At 43.4% G+C, this 10,969-nt stretch overlaps 1 protein-coding gene across 1 annotated transcript; it reads left to right on the forward strand.

Annotated features, from left to right (window-relative positions):
- Positions 1–1,986: 1,986 nt before the first annotated feature.
- On the forward strand, positions 1,987–6,589 carry FABP7 (fatty acid binding protein 7). Its single transcript, XM_007066194.4, has 4 exons — positions 1,987–2,262; positions 3,056–3,228; positions 3,855–3,956; positions 6,233–6,589. The coding sequence occupies exons 1-4, from the start codon at positions 2,190–2,192 to the stop codon at positions 6,281–6,283; spliced, it is 399 nt and encodes a 132-aa protein (XP_007066256.2). The 5' UTR covers positions 1,987–2,189; the 3' UTR covers positions 6,284–6,589.
- Positions 6,590–10,969: the final 4,380 nt, after the last annotated feature.

The raw sequence follows: 10,969 nt of genomic DNA on the forward strand, positions 1-10,969 counted from the left end.
CAGCAGGAGAGTGGGGTGGGAGGAGGTATTGTTTCATGGTCTCTGTGTATATAATGTCTTCTGCAGTTTCCACAGTATGCATCCGATGAAGTGAGCTGTAGCTCACGAAAGCTCATGCTCAAATAAATTGGTTAGTCTCTAAGGTGCCACAAGTACTCCTTTTCTTTTTGTTTTATTGGGGTTATTGTCCTGCTGAGAAGGCAAGAAAGGTAACCAGGTAGGTCATTGCCTTCAAGTCAGCTCCAGCTAGAATTCTCCTGCAATCTTTGGTTTAGACTCTAGAGACAGACACTGCAGAAGAGTGAGTAAGCCTGATCTTGGACAGTGACTGTTCCAATCTAAATATATTCAGCAACCTGAATATTAAGCAACTGGCCAAACAGATCAAGTTCCCAACAAGGTAATTAACCAGGAACCCAAAGCAGTGGACCTCTTTGTCAACTCTCCTGACTATGTGAACCTGGCAGTCATATTGAGCTGCCCAATACTGCACTCCTGCCCCACTGTCTCAACACCTGAAATGTTGTTGCAAGAGCTGACACGTAAATGGGGGATTGGAGTCTGTCTCCCCAGACTGAGGGGCTGATTCTGTTACTCTGGTCCTGCATGTGGGCAGGAATGGATTGGGTGGGAAGGCAAAGGTGGTTTAAAGCAACCTTTGCACTCTGTATATTGGGACTCTGCAGTGAAGACATACCCTAAGGGTGACAGGCCTGATCAAGGACTGACAGAGACTTACCAAATTAGGCATCCTAGCCCCAAGGACTATGCAGTATTTCAAGTGCCTGAAAGAAACACAAATGCCAATCATTGACAAAGAACGCATTTACAGAGAATTCAAACTTATCTCCCCATTTGTTCCCTATCTGTTTATACCTCAATAAAGGTACAAGCTCTTAACCCTGGATAGGCACAGGGTCCCCAAGCTTTGCTTCCTTGAGTTACAGAATAGCTCGTTCTTTCAGTCCCTGAGTTTTCCTAACAAGTTTTAAGATGTTAGCCCAGGGGGCTCTGGAATCCCTCCAAGTTTTATGCCTGTCTGAATGGCTGACATCATTTTGGCCGACAGAACCAGGCTACTTTGTGAGAAACGTGCAGGAGATTAGGTCACCACCTCGTATCTTGAACAAACAAAGTACTAAACTGAAATAATTTTAAGATCAGTTTTTAAAAATAGTTTCCAAACGCTGTCAATTTAGCAGAGAGGATGTTTTCAGGAGGTGACAAGGAAGGGGAGTGATTGCTTTGTAATTGGGATAGCATTGGCACAATTTCCATTTCATGTGGGGGATGCACTAGCTAATGGCAAAGTGGGTGGTAAAAATGGACTTGAAAATTTAAGCTCTGATTTTAATACAAAAATTGTCAAACAAAGATAAAGTAAAATGCAGCCAGCACCCCTTTTTTTGTCCTGCTGTGGGTATTCAGTCAAGCATCTTATTTTGATTTCAGGATCTGGTTTTCCTTTTCAGATGGTTTCCACTCTTAACTGGGATGTCGGCTGGAGTGTCGTGGGTAAGCAGATCTGGCACACATAATGCTACCCGGTACATGAGTGTGGTCCCTCCCTTTTGAAGAGCCTCTTTGCTGAATCCCTGCCTGTTACACTTCCCTTTTATACCTTGCTATTTGAATGTGTACGAGAAAATACCGAGTTTTCTTTGCAAGAGGATAAGACTTCAATTTCCTTAGTGTCTTTTTAAATTGCCACCAGCTTAGAGTGCAACGGAAGCTAAGCTGAAGCTCTTACTGTGCATCTTTTCTTTGAGGCTGCAATTGCTCTTGCCAAGTTTTCAAGCAGGACTTGAATGATGCTCTCTCTCTCTCTCTCTGCTTTACCCTGAAGCCCTCTCTCTAGGCAGGAGAGAGCTTCAGGGTAAAGGGAGGGCGGCACAAGACTTGCTCTGCTGACCCAGTGGCCTGATCCAATCACAGAGCGGACTGAAACCCTTCAGCCCCTCCTCGCCTTACTTTCAAAGGGAGAGGGAGAGGGCTGCTGGGGGGCAGGGTTGGGTTGCAATTTTGGTCCTTTCTTCTTTGCCCGCCTCTTCTCCGAGTCCCAATAAGAAGGGGGCTGAGCTGCAGTTGAGGTGCAGGAGGATCTCTTAGGGGTAAAATCCCAACAGGACTGGACACGGCCTCCCACCTGCCAGCTTCATTCCAACTGTCTAACCCTTCCTGCGGCCACAATGGTTGAGGCATTCTGTGCTACCTGGAAGCTGACTGAGAGCCAGAACTTTGATGAATACATGAAGGCGCTGGGTAGGTAAAAGGAGCTCCTGCTAATCAGCCGTTGGGCTGCTGAAATTGTTCCTGAAGTTCTGATGATGTTTTCCAGCACAGCTAGGTTGGAGAGTGATCGTGGGATTTGAGATTTTGCATTGGATTAAAGCATTTGAGTGATTTCTGAGAAGAACCAAAAAAAGAATCATTGTCTAGCTGAGTGAATAACCTGTGTTGCTGCAGAGACTGTGAAAGGGCTGTGGCTTTGCCTCCTCCGTTATTCCCAGCGTTTCATTCTTTATCAAAGCTAATACGATATAGATGTACTTTGCATGGTGGGTTTGTAAGTGTGTGTATGTGTGTGTGTGTGGGGGGGGGGGGAACAGAGTAGTAAGGCTGTGATTTTTAAAACTTTATTTTAGGAAAAGACAATGAGATCAACTGCATCAACAAAAGTTGATTGCAAAAAAGCAAACAGGTCCCTCTCATTACTCTGGAATAATAAAGATTGCCACGTAAATAAGCAAAAAGTAACTGTCACTAATTCAGTGACAAGAAGCTGATGTACTACACTGTTGACTTAAGGGGTCCTCGTTGCAATATACTGTGTTTCTTAAGTGGGTACCTGACGACTCAGAAGAATATACAGAGAGTTAGAGTGTAGGAAAGTGGGTCGATGAGGTATGGATGACTGGGCAGAGAAGCGTAAAGTGTAATGTGATAGTGAAAGGAACAGAACAGGATGGAAGGTTTCACCTCATTGTTTGTTTGGCAAATAGGGTGTAAAAGAAATCAGGGTCTGATGGATTTTTGTTTCCATTTGGTGGGTTAGGAGTGAGCTTTGCTACTCGGCAGGTGGGGAACGTCACTAAGCCCACAGTGATAATCAGCAATGAAGGGGACAAAGTAATGATCAGGACCCAGAGCACTTTCAAGAACACTGAAATCAGCTTCAAACTTGGAGAAGAGTTTGAGGAAACTACCCCAGATGACAGACACTGCAAAGTAAGTGAACACCCTCTCAGGCTGCAGCATTTGAAAAGTCTTATCTTTTGGTGGGGGAGGAACTAGAGGAATGATTCAACTTCTTTGCTACAGTTTAGTAGCACAGAAAGGGAATGTAAGGAAAGGCAAGACTGCATCTTACTCCTCTAGAGACACAAAGTCATGTCTGGATGTTATGACATATGTTTTGGCCTTCCAGTATGAAGGAATTCTGCTAGATGCCTCATCCATATTTTTGTACCAGTTGCTTTAATCCAAAAATCAATTTAGGAGACATGCTTCTCAACTGAAATGAGGAAGGACATGCTGCCTGAACTTTGGGGGCTTTAAAAAGTTGCTACACCAGAGCAAATGTGAAATGATCATTTAAATGTCATTGGGACACACAAAGCAGGATTTATTTAATCCTTTTTGGACAAACAAGAATCAAATGGTCTTTTCATTTTAAACAAGGAGGGTTCATGGGTTTGCATTTAAAATGACTAGAACTAGTTTATTATGCCAGGTTTGAGTAAGTTTGTTGAAGAGAATCCAGTAGAGGCTATTGAATACATTCCCCAGAAATCTGAATAGTACCTGCTACTGTTTTAAATTGATCCTTCTCTTTGTATATTTTGATATCCCAGTCAGTTGTGACCCTGCATGGAGACAAACTAGTTCATGTACAGAAATGGGATGGCAGAGAGACAAACTTTGTTAGAGAAATTAAGGATGGCAAAATGGTAATGGTAAGTAGAATGATCACTGAGCTCAGATTAACTATTTGTTTAGATCTATCGAGAACATGCTATTTTTATAGAAAATCTAGAGCTAGTTATGCATAAAGCTGGTTGAGAATTTTTAAAAGTTCACCTATAGATATATTGCTGCTTTGAATCTGTTTATGGACAATGGAAAACTTTCAGCATTTTTCAATCAGCTCTAGCTAAGGGTCTTCAGAGAGTGTCAATAACATTATAAGACTTTTGGGGGAGGGGAGTTAAATACAGCATTGTACTAATCCCAAATGAAACAAAATACACTTCTAGAACTTCAAAAATATGTATTATTTGATTAAATGTGCATTAACCCATTTTACACAGCTGGTACTTTAGATCACTAAAATAAAATTCTTATACTTCCATATACAACTAGTTACTTAGAATAAGTATTTCTCTGGGGTAATATATCCTGAGGATTTTTGCATTTGATAATGAATGGAGGATTCCTGCTTAGATTATTTTCCAAAGTGATGACCAGGAGAAGAGGTTCATGTAAAGAGTAATTTTTTATGCTTTTAACTCACCTACCTCCAGTGATGCTTTGAGAACAGGATTATAATGTTGTGGCAGTCAGGGCCGTCCTTACCCATATGCAAACTATGCAGCAGCGTAGGGCACCAGGAAATCTGGGGCACCAAACTGCCCCAAATTTTGTGGTGGGTGCCCCAAATTTCCTGGTGATCTACGGAGCTGCATGCTGCTCCAGCGGCCAGCCCGATCCCCCAGCCAGCTGAGCCAGCCAGAAAAGCTGCCCCCGCTCCCACTCCACCCCTTCCTTATAGCCCCCGCCCCTGCTCTGCCCCCACCCCCACTCCATCCCTGTCCCTGAGCCACGTCCCGGGGGACTGCAGCAGAGGTCGGGCGTGCCCTGCACTCACCGGGCAGCTGGAAGTGGAGCCGGTGAGTGCTGGGGGGGCGGCTCCCCTCTGCCCCCCAAGTCGCAAGGCTGGGAGCCAGGGGAGCAGAGCGGAGTAGGCTGGGGCCGGGTCGCTCCACTTCCCACCACCCTGTGAGTGCGGGCTTGGGCCGGCCCTGCAATCACTGGGCGGCAGGAAGTGGAGCGGCCCGGCCCCAACCCTCTCCGCTCCGCCAGCTCCTGCTGGAAGGCGGTTTTCCTCCCTTTCCCCCAAGCCTGCTCCTGCCCACCACAGACCTTGGGCGCAGTGCCCCCCCATTCCTCCCACGGAGGACTGGGGCTGTCCCCCCACACGGAGGCCTGGGGCCAACCCCCACCCCCCCAAGGTGGGGCTGCGTAGGGCACCCAAATGTCTAGGGACGCCCTGGCAGTGATACTAAAGCTATGGCTGAAAAGTGCACATGTTCTAAACCCTTACAACACTGGGAGGAGGGGGTGTGTGTGTGGAAATGTAGCCTCTGGGCTGAAATTTCTCACGTTTGTTCGTGGCATGAAAAAGAAGTATGTTCAGCTACTTTACTTTCTGTTACCTGGCCATTGGAGAATCAGTCTTTAACTATTGTTTTTGTTCAGATACTCTCTTCATGCGTGGAGAATTCCAAATAGCTTAAACTTAAAAATGCAGACACAATCTGTAGTTGAGAAATGTGTGTTTTGTTTGTTATAAAGCAAGTAACAATGATATTTGCCCATGTGCAGCAAACTATTTTACAAGGAATTTGATCAGGAAAATTTCACTCTACCCTCTTGGCACCTCTAAGAGGCAATATATTGGGAGGTCCATACATTGGAATTACCAGCCATATTCAGTGGTTACATATACATCAGTGGACACGGTACATTTATTTGAACACTTGATTCCCTTTACATATACCCCCTACATATAATAAGTATTGCATATGAACTTCTGAAATATACACATAGTGCACTGCACATTCTGAAATGGGATCAGTGGGGTTTTTGGCTGTTGGCTTTTGTTTTAAGGAAATTGTTTTAATATAGGTTCAATGTTATGGCTGAGAGTTTAAATGCACAAAAGTTAGGAAATTCTGTTTTGGTTCCCAGACATCCTTTATTTTGGTCCCCTTTCTGATCTATTGTATCATGAGTTACCCTGTATTGAAAACAGCAATAAGAAAGGTATGATTGCTGTGGGAACCACAAATCTGAATTTTTTCACTCAATATTAAGGGTGCATGAGTATGTTTTGTTTACTTTTATATGATTGACATCCACTAGAACAACCTCTATAGATTGAGCAATATGTAGAAAATGGTTGAGACGTGGTATGGCATTTTAACTTCTCTATTTCTTCTCCAACTTGCAGACTCTCACCTTTGGTGATGTGGTTGCTGTTCGCCACTATGAGAAAGCATAGAAGCTACCTGTCCCCGTCCAGGTGTTACTTCTGCTGGATGCATTTAACTGCCATCCACAACTGAACGTAGCTAAGTGACATGAACATTCCTGGCATGAAAGATTAATGAAGAGCTTGTGGGTTGTTGGTTTTTTGTTTTTACTTTATACCATCAAATTGGCAAACTCTTGTTCTGTAAAGTGCGACAGGTGGAACTTTGCATTAAATCTCTGAAACACTTGTCTTTGTTTTTTTACAATAAATGGAACATATTTGACATGATATGGAATGCAATTCAAACTCAAAATTAAAATGTTTTTAAACCCATGCTAGTTTTGCATTTAATGGACTAGTGTTTCAGTGCTTTGGATGGAGGTGATATGAAAAACATTTCCTAAATGGGGTTAATACTGCAAGGAGGGGTGGTGGCAGGATGCCACAGTAGGCTGGGCTATATGGGGTGACTTTGGTCACATAGGAAACCAGGTGTGACTTCACTCCAATTTAGTGGCTTCTCTTTGCTTGAGACACTCAGGAGCAGCATCTTTGTAGTGCTGCAGTGGGGACAGAGAGATGAGAGGAAACATGGGTTCTACCTCCCTGGCTCAAACCACTGACAGTCCCTTTCCTCTCTGATAATAATAATAATCTTCACTTTCAGCCTGATCCAAAACTCACTGACGTCAATGAGAACACTTCCACTGACTTCAGTGGGCTTTGAATCAATCCTTTACTATTTTGTGTGTGTGTTTTAATGTGGCTAATGGAGGAAGTGGGTGCAAATTCTATGATCTTCAGTGCAGAAGGAAGTAAATCAGAACCAAAAGGCAGAAATGCTCCATAGATGGGGGTGGAGGGCAGTAGAAATGTAGCAGGCCCTCATCAACCTCAGGGTTATAGCTTGCCTTTCCTAGGGATCCTCAGATGCCACAAGGTTAGGGCTCCTTGAGGGGAACATAGAGTGGAAACCCCATGATGTGTACCTCCTCCTGGAGTGCCTTCTTGTACTTTTTACCACACGATGGTGCATTATGGACCTTAATTTGTATGGAGGGGCAGTTTATCTCTTCTAAGAGTAGTACTGCATTTTACAGAAGTCAAAATTGTATTAATAAACCATCTTAAAAGCATTGTGAACTGGTTCTATACCCCAGTTTTCTGAGCCAAATAAAACCAAAAAGTTACATGGTATCATATTTGTAACTAGAAGGAAAAGATGTAAAGAGAATCCCCCTTCTGTTAGGACATTGTGTCCATGGGCCATATCTGCTTTTGGTTAAGACCTTTTTTTAACAGTGACACAGTTGTGACATTTAACCAGTGGGCCACACTGGGGATGCTGCAAAGGTGTATGGCCAGAGAGGTGCTTCAGGAGGGGAAATGCACCTGAACTCCCGGGCCTGATGCTGGACCATGGTATTCCCTAGATCTGCTAGCTGGTGTAGTTAGTAGTTCTGGTTCCTCCCCACCATAGGTGGCTTTCTCATAAGGACACTGAGGGAGGACTAGTGCTTGGTCTCAGCAACTGCAACTATGGCTGGTCCTTCTGTGCAGGGAGCACAAGAGCACCTCATTTGATAAGGGTCTAGGCAACAACTTGGCCCTAAAAAAGACATGAATACAAGCTCTTGTTTTCTAATATCCTAACTTTTCCAGGGAGGTGCTCTCTGAAGGGACTGTTAACACCGTATTACTATGCACTGTAAATCTAGGTGCAGAGGAGAAAGCCCCCTTCATTCTAAACCACCATGAATATATTTGATTTGATAGATATTAATCACTTTAAAAACTCGGGGCTTGACCTACAGAAGTGCAGAGCTCCTGCATCTGCGATGGAAGTCAGTTAGAGTTGTGAATGTCCCTTCGGAACGTCAACCTCTGCATTCTTTTCATGAACACCATGTTCTAAAAAAGTGAACTTTTAGGCTAATGGGAGTGAAAAGCAGTACTCGTTTTCGTGGCTTGTGGAACTGGATTCTGGGTTGCTTCAGCCACTGTTGTCCATGTGTGCAGCTTTAAAGAGCCTCTTCACTACACTACAGAGCTTGCATTGGTTGATTTTAACCTCAGTTTCAGTGTAGTAATACAGACTGTGTTTGTCATCCATCAGTATGGCTCACATCACAGCTGTCTCCTTATGTATGCAAATCACATGATTCCCTTTCTCACCCATCCCTTTCCCAGAGAATTGGAAGCAGATGCTTTTGCTTCATCTCCATGGAAAGAAGTCATGATTCTCTACGAGTGGCATTAATATCCATGACAACTGATTTATAGTGTCACGAAGTAAAAGAATAAAGTCTTTATTACTTGTGCAGAAAGGAATGAGGTGATGGATAGAAAAGGCTCTGGAGTACACATAAGGCCTGAATGGTAAATATTTAACAAGGGAACTCTCCATCCCTTCTGTTGTTTACTCTCCTTATATGCATTACAAACACATTTAAACAAAGGCAACCCCCCCTTCACTTCATGCCCTGTATGCATATGTTTTACATGTAACAGCTACCCAGTACAACTTTACTGACGTAGGCTTTTGCCATCTCAAAGGTAAACAAATACTATGAATGTCAAAGGAAATTAGGTTTCAGAGTAACAGCCGTGTTAGTCTGTATTCGTAAAAAGAAAAGGAGTACTTGTGGCACCTTAGAGACTAGGAGAAGTGGCATTTGTGAAATGCCTGAGGGGTTATTGTGAGTGAGGAAGGGAAAGGAGAAAAGTCAGATGTGAGGGACCTGCAACTGTGGATGGATGTAAATATTTAATAATATAGTTAGGCAAACCATAGTAATGCAAACCACTGAAAAATACACAGAAGGAAAAATACATTCACTGGATGGAGAGTAACTGAACATTTAAAGATCAGAGACAGAGAGGGCCTAGAGGTGGAAAGCATAATTTTCCTGAACTTCTGCTATTACAATATCGCTGAGTTAGCTAACCTTGGAACCTCATGCTCTCCTTTGTGGAAAACAATTCTCACTTCTCTGTCTATAAATGGCATCACAGACCTCCTGTAGTATGAACAGATAAGCATTTGTATTTGCAACATACTTCACTCACTCCTTATCTTATGTCACGAATACACGTCTCAACTCTCACATCTTATTAGGTTTTAACTTAATTTTAGTATTTCTGTAATTACTGGAGTTTTATTCATTCAGGAATGTAAGATGCTTCAGAATATCCTTTCCAAGGCATACTCAGATTTAGAATTAACACTGCTATACTACATTACCAAAAGATTAGTCCTTTGGCCATAACTCTGCTTTGGAAAATGGAGCAATGCAAAACTGGATCCTAATTCTGCAGACATTTAAGCCCTGATCCTGCAAGTTCATACATGCAAGCTCATACATCATGAGGTCTATTAACAGGAGTGTTGTAAAACACAGGAGGTAACTACCCTGCTCTACTCAGCACTGATGAGGCCTCAGCTGGAGTACTGTGTCCAATTCAGATTGCCACACTTTAAAAAGGATGTGGGCAAATTGGAGAGTCCAGAGGAGAGCAACAAAATTGAGAAAAGGTTTAGAAAACCTGACCTTTGAGGAAAAGTGCAAAAAACTGGGCATGTTTAGCCTTGAGCAAGCTGAGGGGGAACCTGATAAGTCTTCAAATATGTTGAGGGCTTTATAAAGAGGACTGTGATCATTTGTTCTCCATGTTCACTGAAGGTAGGAAAAGAAGTAAAGGGCTTAATCTACAGTAAGAGAGATTTAGGTTAGATATTAGGAAAAGCTTTCTAATTATCAGGGTAGTTATGCTCAAGAATAGACCTCCAAGGAAGGTTGTGAAATCGCTGTCATTGGAGATTATTTAAGAACAGGCTGGACAAATACCTGTCAGGGATGGGCTAGGTTTATCTGGTCCTGCCTCAGCACAGGAGGCTGGACTTGATGATTACTCAAGCTCCCTTCCAGCCCTACATTTGTATGATTCTATGAGGTGCCGAGGTCCACCTGTGACCTGTGCAGGATTTGAGGCCCTCTGTACACACATGCAACTTTGCTCATGGGAGCGTCCCATGGAGCAAAAGGAGCAAAGTTACACACATGCCCAAGTGTTTGCAGAATTGGGCCCTTTGTAGCTGGAACCTAGGACCAAATTCTGTCTATTACACTGCTAATAATATTACTTCACTGTTGCATAGCACTCTTCATCTACCGATCTCAAGCCACTTTACAAAGGAAAGTATCATTAGCCCTATTTCACAGATGGAAAAACTGAGGCACTGAGTCAAAATGATTTGCCTAAGGCCACCGGGTGAGAGTCAGACTCAGGAACAAAAACACAACTCTCCTGAGTTGCAACTCTCCTGACTAACTATGCAGTGTGACCACATGCCTCTTTCTAAGGCACTTGTAATCTTATACCTCAGATATATTTAGTCCGTTCTGCACTGTACTTCCAGCAGGCTTCCCTACATGTCAGAGGTTTCTGGATGCATCCAGTGCAGAATACGCTCTAATAATAGAAGCCTGTGACAATGAGCTCTGCTAATAACTGTCCTAGACAAGTGCTGTAAGGCCCATCTCTTGTACACTAGCTAACGGAGAGCACTGCACTCTTGCAGTGACCTCCGGGCAGAGGACTGGATGATCTCATTGGGCTCTTCCATCTCTAAAGGTGTGATTGTCTCTCTCTAACACATGGACTTTGGCTCTCCTGCCAATTGTCCTAGGGGAGATAAAACACCCTAGTTAC

The sequence above is a fragment of the Chelonia mydas genome, chromosome 3 (genome assembly GCF_015237465.2).
Source record: "Chelonia mydas isolate rCheMyd1 chromosome 3, rCheMyd1.pri.v2, whole genome shotgun sequence".
Lineage (NCBI taxonomy): Eukaryota > Metazoa > Chordata > Testudines > Cheloniidae > Chelonia > Chelonia mydas.

Bases quoted from the DNA above. Each gene is read 5' to 3' on its own strand.
- FABP7 (XM_007066194.4), top strand. From the start codon at position 2,190: ATGGTTGAGGCATTCTGTGCTACCTGGAAGCTGACTGAGAGCCAGAAC. The intron at 2,263-3,055 runs GTAGGTAAAAGG...TTGGTGGGTTAG, and splicing joins TGAATACATGAAGGCGCTGG to GAGTGAGCTTTGCTACTCGG. The intron at 3,229-3,854 runs GTAAGTGAACAC...TTGATATCCCAG, and splicing joins CAGATGACAGACACTGCAAA to TCAGTTGTGACCCTGCATGG.